Genomic DNA, 15,471 nt, shown 5'->3' on the forward strand with positions numbered 1-15,471 from the left:
TATGCATTAGAGGTGGAAATTCGTGTTCACAGGTCATGTTCCTGTTAACACAATTACGATACGAACATGATTAGAGTCGACACGATTACTAATTGGGTCAAGACCCTTGATACGAATACGACATAATTATTACACGTGTAACACGACATGACACCATAACCCATTTGATAAATGAGTCAAAACTTGATAGGACATGAAATGACACGTTTAAATCATTTATGACATAAATTCGTCATATTTATTATGCATATTTAGCTAAATAGGTCATTTTTTACACGAATACGACTCGTTTACATGACACGTTTAGTTAATCGAATTAATAGTGTCAAAATAATTTTAATAGGGTCAAACACAACCACAATTAGTCCAAGTTTTAGTCCAAACCCTCTTATCTCGTGCCGTGTAGTGTCAAATATGCCAACTATCAAAACTCATACATCACTAGTAGGTTTAAATAGTCTGTCTAACTTCACTTACCTATCAAAAATTGGAAAAAAGTAAAAATAAAAAATAAAAATAAAAATTATATTCTTTGCAAACTACTCATATGAACCTTTGTGGGCCCCACCAATTATGGATGGTGAGCCCACAACGGTATTGTGAGTAGTCGGTGTCGACTAATAGCACCTGCTCACCACCGATGACCATAAAATTCTCCATAGGGGCACACAGTCACCCAGTCACCGTGTGAGAGTTTCTAGGACCATGGCAAATTAAGCTTCGGTACCAGCTTGGATGAGTTCTCCTCTCTCAGTGGACCTGTATGTAGACAACATAAAAGTTCTCTTGTAGCAGTAAAAAGTTCAAATTGAAAATAGACCGCAACATCGAAACTTTAAACTTTAGAAGCGATGGAGAAAAGAAAGGGACAGATCCATATAAGCTAATTACATTTTCAACCCGAAAAGTATGGTTCATACTATAAAATTGAAGCTGCCAAATAAATGCAACTTGGAAGAGATTAGAACAGTTGACAAGCTAAACCAGTCACTCTGACTCGAAACCAAATCGGTATCGAGCATAGCATATAGTACGAAAATCTTCCTTCTATGTCCAAAAAATCTAAATCTCTAATCACCATTACCGTTAACTAAGCTTACCGTTCTTGAGGTGCGTACACATTCAAACAAAACAACACCACAAATTTCAGACTCCTAAGAACCAAAACCTACAGTGACCAAAACGGTTGGTTCCAGACCAAGACTCAACGGTGCCATTAATTAAGCATTGCAGGTTTTAAACTCTCCCTCCCGCCCTCTCTCTCTCTCTCAAGAACAGAAATTATCAGCTCCGATAAGATCAAATTTTGAAAGGCATTCCGAAACCATTGTTCCATTCCCCTCATAATCCAGCAAAGCATTTTGTATTAGAACTACATGTTGGAGGCCATGAAGGGCCAAGTCCTGTTAGAAAAGTAAAACATTATATTAGAACCTAAAAATTAAATACGAAAGATGATATGGAAATAATTTATGTGATTCTTAAAGCAGCAATAAACCGACCTGCATATTTAGAAGCAAATAATTGTCGGCTTCTTATAGAACTAATAAAAGATATGTGCACAACATAAAGCTCTACAGAAGCAGAAGATTAAATGTCTCCAGATTTTATCACAAATAGTTTTGCCAAAGATGCACATCAATAGGTCCAGTGAAATGCCGTAGCTCATGGAAACAATCAGCTAGTTATATATATTTTTCTACCAATAAAATTTCAAAACCAAACATATTCCACCTAATACATGTGATCAACACGTGGACAATCTAATAGCAACTTCTACGGGAGGTCATTGCCTAAACATGTAATGCATAATTAAATTTTTTGTTTCCATCTAATATTCATGATCAGCATATGGAAATCTAACAATAAGTTTTGAAGATGGTCATTGTCTATACATATGACCAATCAAGTTCATGTGAAAAACTAATACACTAATACGTAATACGTAATATATATATTCCTCAAAGATGCAATTACAATTTTAAAAATGAACTTAAAGGCAGTAATGCTTTAAAACCAAAATTTCTTATATCAGATATTCAAATACATATTTTCCTTTCTTTTCTTCTTTTTCTTTTTGGAAAATAAAGTAGAGACGTTGGTTTTATTTAATTTTTTTTTTTTTTGGGAAGTACGTTGGAGTGAGATTTATAAATACATATTTCTTCACTAATAAGTTTATACTCAACTACATTCACATTATAAAGAACAACACACTTGTATCCATTTGACAGTATTTGTATACATATTCTATGCATTACTTTCATTATTTCACAGTTTTAAAAAGAATAATTTTATGATAAATTCGCATGAATATTAATGCCCATCATCATATACACTTTCATTCTCACATAATCATAACATCTTCTTGCTCATATGATATCAAGGAACATAAGATTAACTGGAGTTCGTACTACATTTGGAGAAACTAGTGAATTCTCTATAAAAATAAGATTACACTAAGGATCAGTGTTAAGTCCATACTTCTTCACGTAAGTGCTAAATGAAATAGTGAATAATATCTCACAAAAACATTACATAGTGTGTGTTCTTCACTAGTGACATAGTTTCATTAGATACTTCTAAGGAAGCCTTGGGAACAAAATTAGAAACATCGAGAAATACTTTAGAAGCAAATTGCCTAAAAGATTTGTAAAACAAAACAAGGTATATGGAATTTAAACTTGATAAAGTAGCAGAAAATGATAATATAAATATTACGATTCAAGACCAAAAAGTTACTCAAAACAAGTAATTTTGTTATTTAGGGTCAATTTTACAAAAATATGGAGAGATAGATGGTGATATAATAAGTAGGATTGGAGCAGGATGGACAAAATAAGCCAAGCTACTTGTATCATTTGTCACAAACGGATATTAAATAAATTAAAATGAAAATTCTATAAGACAATTATTAGGCCAACTATATTGTATAGAGCAGACTATTGGGTGTTGAAAAAGAAACAAGAACAACATACCCATGTAGCGGAAATGAGGATGCTAGATTTAGGGGGGAAAAATGAGGATGCTAGGATGGATGATATGAGTAACTAGAAGAGATAAGATTAGTAATGAATGAGCAAGGGAAAAACTAGGAAATAACACCTATTAATGACAAAATTAGAGAAAGTAGACTTAAGTGGTATGGTCATATTCAACGCATATCCAAAAATGGTTAAGAGAGGGAAAAGTTGTTTGCCAAAAAGGTAAGAGACAAAGAGGCCGACCAAAACTTAAATGAGATTAAGCAATTAAAAATGATTGCTTGTGGATTAGGGACACGTTCCCCTTTAGAACGCTTTTCTAATATATTTTACTTATCAAAAAAAAAAAAAAAAAATGATTTTAAAAACATAAATATTAGAGGAGACATGGTATATAGTAGGAACGAACGAAAAAAAAAAAACACAGAATTTATGTAGCTGACTCCATACATACATAACCAAGTCAAGGATGATGGTGATGATAATATTATCTTGTGCATATGGACAAAATATTAGCAATTAATTCAACACTTAATAAGTTTTGCTTAAACAAGGAACTCCAAATTATCACAAACTTCATGAAGATCTCCACTGTAATCTGTTCAAAATTTTGTCACGCTAGACTAAAATACTTTCCAAAATGAATTTTTTGTTTTTATTTTTATATTTTTTTAAACAAGATACCAAAATGAAAAAAATTAAACCATAAATACATAAATTTTCACAATAATCTTCTTTTTTTATCCCTATCCTCATCAAGATAGATAATGGGAAGCAAAAGAAATATTAATATAGTTAAATGATGAGCACAACACCTTGCATTCAACTGGTTAGTCTGGTTGCAGGAAGGTAGACCCTAATGGTATCTTTCATGGTGACTTTTCTCCTACAGGTAGGGCATTTACTCTGAGTAGCTACTGCAGTTTTAATGCACGCCTTACAGAAAATATGACCACACTTCGTTGACATCTCCTCAACTAATGGGCCCATGCAAACTGGACAGCTGAAGGTGGGCTCCTTCGGTGGTGATGGTGGCGGTGGCGGCACCATTGTCTGTACATTCTCTCTCTGGCATTTGAATATAAACAATAAATCTTACTAATCAAGACAAATAACAAGTAAAACATCCATGCATATAAAGGAGGTAAGTCCTATCAACACATTCCAGCTTTGACAACCAACCATTCATAAATTCCTTTATCTTTAATATTTATGTCGATGGATTGTGGACCTTGACTCAAATTAACAACATTTATTCAAAAAGGAAAAGTTCAGGGTAGCTAGAAAATCTTATATTATATGATGCAAAGAGGAAAACCCCAAATTCTCATTAAATAACGCTAAAATCTGTTTGCACAACCTACACATAACAGCACAGCAATTGTCACAACTAATTGTTCCGTCATATGTGCTAAGGGTGGCTTGTTTCTAAATTGTTTTGTCTCGATATTATTAAAAAAGAAGCCCAAACCCTCCCACGTGAGGTTAATGAACTTCTTAAGTCCCATTTTACCCAACACAATCAGGTGTATATTTGGGTGTCAAATGGAATATATTCCAATGCATCTTAGGGAACAAGAAAATGTTTGAGACATCAAAGTGCCCAAATTTCTTCCTATATAGCCTGTGGTAAATAAGTGCAACACTCAGTGCTTCACTAGTAATGAAATGTCCATGCAACAATGAAGCAATGGTAAGGAAGAACCTAGGGGAACTTATAGTACATTAAAATATATTCCCATCCTCAACTAAACAACCTTGTTCGGTACTAGGTAAGCCGAAGACATCCAATATCCATAAACATGTCGAGCCATACTTCACTAGCAAAGTAACACTTAATACACTCTAAAGGTATACAATGAACATGCTTCAACTTGATTCAAGAATTGCCTACATTGTAAGCATCAGTAGATAAAATCTGGGAAGCCAGTTGTAAACCAAAGCAGCAAAAATAGGATTACCAATTGTTAACAATTTCAAAAAATTACCAGACCAATCTAGCACATAAACTCAATGGGAAAAAACGAACATCTACAAAGCATAAAAAACAATTCGTTGTTACCATAGCAATCATGCAAAGCGTAAAGAAATACAAAAATTTTTATTATTACCTTAGAATTGTTACTTCCTTCCAAGTTTACATAAAGTTCGCAATTTATAATTGTTTGGTTTGAAGAAACTCTTCTGCGCAAGTTGCGACCACTAGGAGTCAGTTCTCCTGCAATGATTATGAATCAAATTAGCATTGAATATAAATACATATAATATATATATATATTGAGGGGGGGGGGGGGGGGGGGGGGAAGAAAAAAGACAGACATGAGTTGTGCCAAAATAAAGATAGTTGTAAAATAGAAACATCTTAAATGGATAAAAATGACCAGCATCCAACTTCCTTGCAGAGGCAAAACACAAATAACAGGAAGGTTAAAAGTTTATGAACAAGCTCTACCTCAGTATCTAAAGTGTTCAACTCACGAACGCCTCAACCAGCTATCCAATCAGTCAGGATCACATAAAACCCTTATACTCACATTTTTAGCATGTACCACGGTTAAAAGAAAGAAAGAAAAAATGTGTACCCCTTATTTTAATATCTCTTCCTTTTTTATTGACCATGAATACATATTCTACATCATATAATGGTCGGATTCAATCGATCATATTATTTAATCTTACCATATATTCGACGAAATCATAAGCTCATAGTTGACCAATTTCATTAAATGCATCTAATTCTTGATTATGAATTTACAACAATGTAATATATAGTTAAATTTCACATGCTTATTGCTTTTTATTGTGGCCATTTTTAATGGTATTTCATTTAGTTAATGCCAATGTATATTGAAAGGATTTATATGCATTGATTTACTTGATCTTTTCAAGTTTATATGTCAAATTTCCATTTTTAAAGAACTCTTGATTAGTTGTGTTGCATATCTTGAATTATTCAGAAATTCAAATAGATATCAATCTAAATGAAAGTATGTGCAAATTGAAAGATATATGTATATTAATTTAGCTAATCGATTGAATCATTATGCTGAAATTTTCCTTTATTTTGATAGTGATTTTTTTTGAATTTTGTCCTAAAATAATATTTAATATTCATTTTTATCACACATGCGACCTACTTCAGTCAAAACTGCGCCTTATGTTGCATTGCGTCTTGCGCTTATGCTCTCGGAGATCATGGCACGGTTGGCAGCTTAGTGCACCTCAAGTCTTCAATAACTATGTTTGCATTTAAAGCATAAAAGAAATAAGGCGTTAACAAGCGAGAAAGCTTTATATAGACGGAAAAGATGGACAAGATATTGCTCATACTCCCCATGCGTCATCAGTTCATCCTCAAAGATCATATAACATTCAAAATCAATGTAAAATGTGGATGCATTTTCCATTCAACTGAGGATCTCTCCTAGTGAGTTTTTTTTTTCTTCAAGTATTTAACCAAGCAAGTGCCTCTTTATTAAATGACCACCCCACCTTAAAAAATAATATTAATAATAATAAATCATTAAAAAAATCATCTAATTGAGGGTATAAGAAAATTAGGCATGCAGCTCAAAATTAAAATGAGTTTTGAAATTTTATCTATTGGATATCTGAGTGAATAATCTTCATCCGAACATAAAAATCTATGTAAGGTGACTGTTGAGAATGCTTTTAACGTCACAGGGAAAAAAAGGATTACCATATGACACCAGGGTCTAACAGAAAGGATGTTATCAACCCATAAGTATCATAAGTTAAAAAAGAAAACCTGTGCAATCAAAGGGAAGAATGACGATATTCTTCAAATCTTCAAAGAGGAGTAGTTATGACATCTGTAGACCATCCCTGCAGGGGTGGTGAAGGAATGACTTAATTGGTAGGAAAAAACCACAACCATTTGGGGTTACCCTGCACTTAGAAGAGAGGTAGAAAAAGGAATACACAAGGTGATAATTTGATTCTTCATCATGGTAGTATATAGGAGAGAATATTGTAGTTCTTTCTTAGTTTTTACAAACTTGAAAACAGAATAAAATACAATAAATAAGTAAAGTATTTTACAGAACAAATCCGCAAAGAGAAGTGAAAAGATACACAGCCACAAACAGAACAGAAAACTTGAATTACCTGAATCTACATCAACTACAACAGTCCTTCCACGATTCCTTGTGGAATTGTTTTTAGCCTGAAAAGAGATTGAAAATAATCAGTAGAATAAACAGAACAATAAGTAAAACTCTAAAGATTTGTCTGATTCAAACTTAATACATTTGGGGGTGGGAAAGAAGCATACTTCTTCAAAAGACCTGGGTGAAGAAATAAGAACATCATCGTCGAAAGCCTCAACATCAATTGTTGCAGGTTGTACAGATCCTCCTTGTTGACCAGCTTGTACATCCTGAGAGCCGGCATGAGCTGAAGTACCATCCTGATCCTGGTTCTCACTTGGTAGCGCATTGAGATCAACTGCTAGAACAGTCCTCCTCCGTCGAGGGTTCCTCACATACCCTCTTAGAGGAGGTCCATTGGACCCCCTGGTGCTCATGCTATGATTATGTGTTTCCTGTTCAAGTATCACACCCTTAGGAACACAAATCATGCAAAACAGAACACCCTCCTAAGCCATGCATAAAAGGTTCCATTTTTAGTTTAATAAATTGCATGAATTTACATTAAAACCATTTAGCAATCCAAAACCATTGTTTTCCTCTAAATCCTCGACTTTCAAAGACACAAATGAATGAGATCCGTTAAGACAAAGTATCATCAGAATTTAATCTATGAGTATGTGTTTCCTGTTCAGCTATCACACCCTAAGCAACACAAATCATGCCAGACAGAACACCCTCCCAAGCCATGTATACGAGCTTCCATTTTTAGTTTAATAAATCACATGAAATTAATTAAAACCATTTAGCAATAAAACAACAGAGTTTTCCTTTACATCTTCGACTTTCAAACTTTAACCACACAAATGAATGAGATCCTCTAAGATAGTGCATCATCTGAATTTTTCATACAAAGAGTTGATTTTTACTAAAGATACTCGCTTTCAAAGTTAAACTTGCAAAGAAATAACAGACTATAAAAAAATCAGATTTTAGCATTTAATATCTAATCTTCCCTTAAAATTTTCTAATTCCAAATCCCTACTGTACAAAATACTAAGACATTTAACAACAACATTTAGCATACAAATCATTTTCCCCAAAACTTTGTAGCAGTTTTAACCTCAACCATAAAATAAATAAATAAATAAGTAGATTTTTTTATTAAACTTCCTCAACTTTGGCACCAATACCTATTAGGCAGTGGTGATACTTAACTTACAAATCATTAAATTTTAGCATTCCAGATTTAAAGATAATAATAAAATAAATAAATATCTTTGAACAGGATCATCAACCTAAAATCTTTAAAACTGACATTAAATGAATCAATCATTAGTATGCAACATAAAAATCAATTTTAATCAAACGCTTTTGATATTTCCACCCGTAATATTGCAATACAATAGAATGAAATTTGAAAGTTCTAAGATTTTAGGATTAAAATATTGAACTTCAGTACAATTTTTTCGATCGTTTACCCTAATTTTGCCCAAATCATCAGATTCTAGAACACCGAGAAGATGTTTGACACACTTCACTGCTTTCAACACCTACATTTCCGCAATCAAGAAATGAAATTTAACGATCACCAAATTTGCAAACAAAACACACAAACACATATATAATATCAAATTTTATCGATTTTTCCTACGACGATGAGATGAAACCAAAATTCGTGAGATCAAACATATATCTCAGATAATGAAGATGAAATTCAGAAGGAATCGAAATGAAACCACAAACTCCAAAGACCAAATTAAACAATCAAAACAGGAAAGGAGATGTAGAAGGACAAATGTATAAGTATAACGAACACCTAGCCGATTAAAGTGAGCCAGAACTTCAAAAATTACAGTGAGATTATGTCGATGATCGAACCTGATTTACAGTGTTTTGAGACCAAAACGATATGGTTCTGAACCTTCGTATTAATAGCAACAAAGTCTAGAGAGAGAAAGAGAAAAAAGCTTCCAATGTTTTCGTATCAATGGCTTCCAAACAGTAAAGTTTATAGAGAGAGACTGTGACAGACGTTACACGAGTTCGCTGTAAGAGCCGATGAGGCCAAAGCGAGGACTTCTCTAAACTCTGAACTCCGTGTGATGTATTTCAAACGCGCCTACTTGTGCGCGTGCATGGGTTTTGATTTTTGATTTTTGATTTTTTTTTTTTTTTCACGTGCTTTGAGAGGGCCAACACAAAAGCTTAAGATATTATCAGGCGGGGCTAATACCTAACCTATTTATTCCCATTTCGCCTTCTATTCGGATCCGATTTGGAACAAGTCTACCCTTCTAACATTCTCTCACAACCGACTATTTATTCCCATTTCACCTTCTATTCGGATCCGATTTGGAACAAGTCTACCCTTCTAACATTCTCTCACAACCGACTTGTATTGTTGTCATTCGAATCCGATTTGGGACAAGTCTACCCTTGTAACATTCTTTCCTAACCGAACTTGTATCGTTGTGATCGAGTCACCCTGCCTACCCTAGGTGGCGCGCCCAGATACATTCGAGCTAGGCGTTTGGTGTAGCACCGGATCAAGAATTATGTCTGACTCTTATACCAATTGTAATAGGTGGGTACTTCCCAATTTGATTCAAAAGCTTAATCTATTAGGTATGGCTAACACATAATCCATTTATACCCATTTCAATTCTCATCCAGATTCAATGTGGGACAAGTATCACCTTGTAAAACCTAGCCACTAAAGTAGCTAGCTCAACCAGTTGGTATGGTGTTAGTTGAACTAGCTACTTATAGAGGAGGGAAGATAGATAAAGTGAAGAGAGAGGATGAAGTTGGGCCCATTGGCTAGCTATTACACTCGCTACCTGTAACGAGTGATTTGTTGGCCAGAGCATAAGGCACAACATGTGGCGATACGAAAGGTCTCGGCCAATCGGGTCCACGACTAACCACATATTTATTATGCCAGATGCTCTTAGAAGCAATTAAAGAAAAGAATTTCTTAATAGTACCTTGTAAAGGTAAATATAGAGAATGGGAATTATGAGTGTACATAATATTGTTTGGATAAGATCAATCTTAGAATAAATTGAAACCAATCTAATCTAGCAGTTTCAAAATATATATTGTTTTAGTTTAGCGGCTTTGAGGAAATATAATATTTGAGACTCGAAAAATAACAATGGAGGAAGTAAACACTAATGATGTGTTTGGTATGCAGAAATGGAATGGAATGCAAGTGAGAATGGAATAAAAATGGGAATGGAATGAGAATGGGAATGACCATTCTCATTCTATTGTTTGGTTGTAAATATGAAATGTGTAGGAATAGAATGATAATAACCATTCTAGTGTTTGGTTTGACCAATTTAAAATTTAGAATAGAATAAATTTTAAGTTGAATTCTTCAAAATATCCCCCTTGATAACAAATAAATTAAATTAATAAAATGACATGCACTAACAACTTTTTAAAAATAAATGGTGGCAGTGGCGGTGGTGGATGGTGGTGGAGGAAGAAAGCGGTAGTGGTGTAGGTGATGATGTTGGAAGGCAGCGGTGGTGGCAATGGTGGAAGACGGTTGCGGCAGTAGTGGTGGAAGGCAGCAGCGGTGTTAATGGATAGCAGTGGCAGCAGTATGGTAATGGTGGTGGAAGGAGATAGTGGTGTAGGTGGTGATGGTGGAAGCCAATGAAAGTGACTGTAGTGGTAGTGGAAGGCAGTGGAAGTGGCAGTGGTGGAAGGCGGTGACGATGATAATGGTGAAAGGTGGTGACAATGATAGTGGAAGGTAGTGGCTGTGGTGGAAGGCGGCGGCGGTAGTGGTGGTGGTGGAAGGTGATGGCGGCGGTGGTGGTGAAAGTTGGTGATGAAAGGCGGTGGTAGCGGCAACAGCGGTGGTGGCGGCAACGGCGGTAGCGATGGTGGTAGTGGTGGTGAAAGGCGGTGGTGGGGGTGGAAGGTAATGGTGGTGGAAAGCGGTAGCGGTGATACTGGAAAGTGGTAGCGGTGGTACTGGAAAGTGGTGGCGGTGGTGAAAGGCAATAACGGTGATAGTGATGAAAGGTGGTAGCAGTAACGGTAGTGAAAGGAAGCGGTGGTTCGTGGTGGTGGTGGTGGAAAGCGGTGGACGATAGTGAAAGTCGATGGCGGTGGTGGTGGTGAAAGGCGGAGGTGGTTTTGGGAAGTTGATTTTTTAAAAAATATATATATATACTTGGGAATGGAATGGCAATTCCATAGGTTTAGTTGTGGAATGGATTTTCATTCCAATAGAATGGTCATTCCTACTTAAAATTGCATACCAAACAAAAGGAATGGTTGGAATGGGCATTCCATTCCTGCACACTAAATGTAGCATAAGAGAAAATGGTAGGAGAACTAATATTAAGCCGGGAGTATCACGAGAAAATTGGTAGAATAAATACTAAATTTTATGACAGGGTTAACAGTAAGGATGCATTATAGCTCGGCCCCACAAGCAATTTTAGAAACCCAAGCCTGAGCCCGTCGAGATCAAATTATTTAATGAGCCAGACCAGACTTAGAGGAATTTTAAGAAACCCAAGCCTGGCCTTAGGCTTTAGATAACAAGTTACGGGCTTGTAATGAGTCGTGAAGCGATTTTGGAATGAGATAAAGTGCGAACTTGGAAGGTTTATCACATTAATACCTAAATTACAATAAAGGCCTTTAACATGAAGTTCCTTAAAGAGATTTAAAGGGAATAATATGTTATATCCAATCATTAAAATATAAATTTTTTTTTCTTGGTTAATTAAAAAATAAATTTTGAATAGTTTGAAATTTTTAGTCAAAATAATTTAAGTCTTGATGTGAAATGGAATGCGGCTTCTATGGTAACCAACTCTGTAACGACCCAAATTCGATGGATCCGAATCGCTAACTAGGTCCTTACCCGAACCAAGGATATGCAAGGATACTATAGTCATTTCACCTTAATTTAACACTCTAGGACCTAATGAGGGCAAAATGGTCATTTAACTCAATTATAATGGCTTAAGACCCAAAAAGGGTAAAACTGTCATTTACCAAAGACATCCAATGATTAGGATTAAGTTCGGGAGTAATATAGTTGAACATGTGGTTAAAACACAATAATTGTAGTTTTATTGGGTCACATGGTAAATACTAATAAAAGGGTGATAAAGGGTAAAAAGGGAAAAAAATCACAAATGTATATAGTAGGAACCGATCAATGTGTGGGAAGCTACACGTCGATAGAAACTCCCCAAACCATGCTTTTGGCTCCCCTGAACGAGAGACTTCCAAAGGGGTCACCCATCTTGTTACTACTCCAGGTTAAACACGCTTATCTCCGGAGTTCTAGTAGGTTCACAACCAGCACGGCTTTAAAACGCGTTGTGTCATAGAAGGGTGTTAAATCTACATATAGCACTTGCATGTTCCACACCCAGACAATGTGGGATTGTGCACCTGTAGCTCGCCCAGCGTGGTAACCTACTGGTGCCACCTGTACACGTTCACAAACACCCGCCCACAAGGTCACCACAATTAGTAGGCTACCATACTGGGCGAATTACAAATGCACAATCCCACATCTCCTAGGTGTGGATGGAGCAATTGCTATATTTAGATTCAACACCATTCTATGACACAACGCGTTTTAAAGCCGTGATGGCCATGAACCTATCAGTACTCTGGAGTTAAGCGTGCTTAACATTGAGTAGTACCAGAATGGGTACCGGTTCTTGCTATATACATTTGTGATTTATTTTTCCATTTTTACCCTTTATCACCCATTTATTATTCCTAGTATATACCACGTGACCTAGTAAAAATGCAATTATTGTGTTTTAACCACATGTTCGACTGTATTACCCCCTAACTTCATCCTAATCATTGGATATCCTTGGTAAATGACTGTTTTACCCTTTTTGGGTCTTAAGTCATTATAATTTAGTTAAATAACCATTTTGCCCTCATTGGGTCCTAAAGTGTTAAATTAAGGTGAAATGACTATAGTACCCTTGCATGTCCTTGAGTTCGGGTAAAGACCCGATTAGCGATTTAGATTCAGCGAATTTGGGTCATCAAGCTATTTTCATAAAGTGAGTAGGGCAGGTGCACCCATTGAATTTTTGGGTGCTTTTTAAAAATATGTGTGTGTGATTTTTAAAAATTTCAAAAATGCCCCACTAAAAATTTATTAAAAAAAAAAAACTTAATGTTGTGCTTGGTTGGAAGGATGGATGAGCAAGGAATAAAATAGTTTTTCAGTATTTGATTGGATGGAAGAAAAAAGAGGAGGAAGCAAGGAGGGATAAAGGGATAAAGCATCCCTCCTTACTTTGTATTTTTGTATCCGTCCAAAATTGTGGGGAAGAGGAGAGAGAAAAAAAAAAAAAAAGAATAATTAGTAATTTTCATTTTTAACCTTCTCACAAATTTGGAATGGATATCTAATTTTTATAATTTTATATAATGAGGGTGTATTGATATAAAAAATATAAAACCCTCTTTCCCATCCTTCCAACCAAAGGGAGTTTCAACCCTTTGCCTTTTTTTTTTTTTTTTCTTAGTTATGTCTCTCATAAACTGCCTCTTCACACTTCATTACTGTCCCACCACAACTCACATCTCCTTCGATTTGGCCGTCAAAATCTCACTTTTATCCACTCAATCTTTCTCCCAGAGATATATGAGAAAAAAGAATTATTGAAAGAAAAAAAAAAAAAAACTTTTAAACGTTAAAAATTTGAACGCATTAAAGCTTTTGAATGAAACTAAAATTAATTTTTCACCAACGCATAATAAAAGATTTTATATTTAAGTAATTGTTTTCCTTTTCTCTTTTCCTTAGAAAACTTTAAAAAGGCATGTTAATTCATATGTTATAATGATAAATAATACTACTTTTGTCCCATAATAATTGTCTACATTGATAAATGTGACTCACAAAAATATGAGTCACAATTTTTAATGTAGATAACTATTATGAAATGAAAAAATATAAGTCATAATTCTCAACCCGAATAACTATTTTAGAATAGGAGGAGTAAAGTAATAAAATAAAATTTAACACCTTTAACCAATGACAACAAATGTTACTTTTAAAATCATATCTGAAGTCTTTATTATTTAGACAGGAGAATCCATGTCATTGTTAGATATAGATTTAAAAATGGTAGTCATTAATTAAAAGTAGTTCAAATGGAATAGGTACTCAGCAGACTACAGTGGCACTTGTTGTCTTGGGTTTGACCATTGCACCGACCACTGACCAAAAGCAATGTGCGTTCATACTAAACGAGTCCAGGATTGACTCAGAAAGGGAATAGGACCTGATTGATGCCAATGCCCTTTTCCTTACTCCTTTTGTAAGAGAAAGATTGAGTCATCAATTTGTGTGTGTATATGTGTATGTATCTATGTGTGTGTGTGGATGAATATACAGTGTGTGACCAAGGAGCATGGTTCACAAATTAACAATCACAGTAGCTGATGTAGACGGGGATGCTTTACATTCACATATAACAGAATCAATTGTTGCAGTGATATTTATTTATTTATTGTAAATATTTTTTAAATTACATTTATCTAAAAAAAATTAATTTGGATTTTTTTAAAGACATTCGTTGTAGTATCTGAATATTTTGTATTTATTTATTTATTAAGGATCCTCTATAAAAGCATATAAGAGAATTTTTTCAGTTATTAATTTAAGAGAATGAAATTGTATTTGGCTAATGCACACTTTTATTATTGTATGGGTAATAAGTAAAATTAGTAATAAAAGAGTTTTAAGCAATACTATTACCAAAGAAATTTAATAGTGCTTTAACTATAAAAAGTGTCTTATTTAATGCATCATCAAACACCTAACATGACACCACTTTTATGACAACTCTATTCACAAAAGCACACAAAAAATTACAAATTAACCTTGTGGCATGGTGGTCAAAATATTGTTTGACTAAGGCTGCAACTGAGGCGGGCTAAGCCCATATAAAAAATCTTTTGTCTAAGCCCAGCCAATACATAATTTGTCTGAGCCGAACTGCCCAAGCCCACCTATGAAGATTTGTGTAAAAAAATAAATCAATTAATGTTACACCCATAACTTGAACCTAAAACCTTAAATATAAATCCCAAACACATTAGCAACTTGGCTACTATACTTTTGTGGCTTAAATATAATTGTAAATATATCTAATATTTTCGGGCTCGGGTTGGGTTTCGAGATTCATTCATATCAACTCAAGTCCAGCCCAAAGTGAATGCAGGCTTAAAATATATAATTCAGGCCCAAACCGAAAAAAAAAAAAAAAAAATTACTCAAGTCCACAAAATTTCAGACTGGACTCAAATTATTTCAGATCGGCTTGCCCAAGTTGCATGACGTTCCAAAATGTCAG

The 15,471-nt window shown here is 34.7% G+C and overlaps 1 protein-coding gene across 3 annotated transcripts; it reads right to left on the reverse strand.

Moving 5' to 3' along the window:
* Window positions 1-854: 854 nt before the first annotated feature.
* LOC132306669 (uncharacterized) lies at window positions 855-9,283 on the reverse strand. Of its 3 annotated transcripts, XM_059804164.1 has the most exons (7): window positions 8,975-9,260; window positions 8,575-8,646; window positions 7,279-7,548; window positions 7,113-7,170; window positions 5,096-5,202; window positions 3,800-4,052; window positions 1,265-1,403 (listed from the first exon to the last, which is right to left on the reverse strand). In XM_059804164.1, exons 3-6 carry the CDS (start codon window positions 7,528-7,530, stop codon window positions 3,807-3,809), a joined length of 663 nt encoding a protein of 220 aa, XP_059660147.1. In that variant the 5' UTR covers window positions 7,531-7,548; window positions 8,575-8,646; window positions 8,975-9,260; the 3' UTR covers window positions 1,265-1,403; window positions 3,800-3,806. The 3 variants fall into 3 exon arrangements, with proteins under 3 accessions (XP_059660149.1, XP_059660147.1, XP_059660146.1); XM_059804163.1 differs by lacking the exon at window positions 8,575-8,646 and having other exon boundaries at window positions 8,975-9,215; XM_059804166.1 differs by lacking the exons at window positions 3,800-4,052; window positions 8,575-8,646 and having other exon boundaries at window positions 855-1,403; window positions 8,975-9,283.
* Window positions 9,284-15,471: the final 6,188 nt, after the last annotated feature.

Source organism: Cornus florida, unplaced genomic scaffold (genome assembly GCF_030987335.1).
Source record: "Cornus florida cultivar Cherokee Brave unplaced genomic scaffold, ASM3098733v1 CherokeeBrave_3.0.0_Hap2_Chr05, whole genome shotgun sequence".
NCBI lineage: Eukaryota > Viridiplantae > Streptophyta > Magnoliopsida > Cornales > Cornaceae > Cornus > Cornus florida.

Coding starts and splice junctions, on each gene's coding strand:
- LOC132306669 (XM_059804164.1), bottom strand. CDS start 7,530: ATGAGCACCAGGGGGTCCAATGGACCTCCTCTAAGAGGGTATGTGAGG. Junction 7,171..7,278: donor CACCCAGGTCTTTTGAAGAA/GTATGCTTCTTT, acceptor ATCTCTTTTCAG/GCTAAAAACAATTCCACAAG. Junction 4,053..5,095: donor AAGGAAGTAACAATTCTAAG/GTAATAATAAAA, acceptor TTCAAATGCCAG/AGAGAGAATGTACAGACAAT.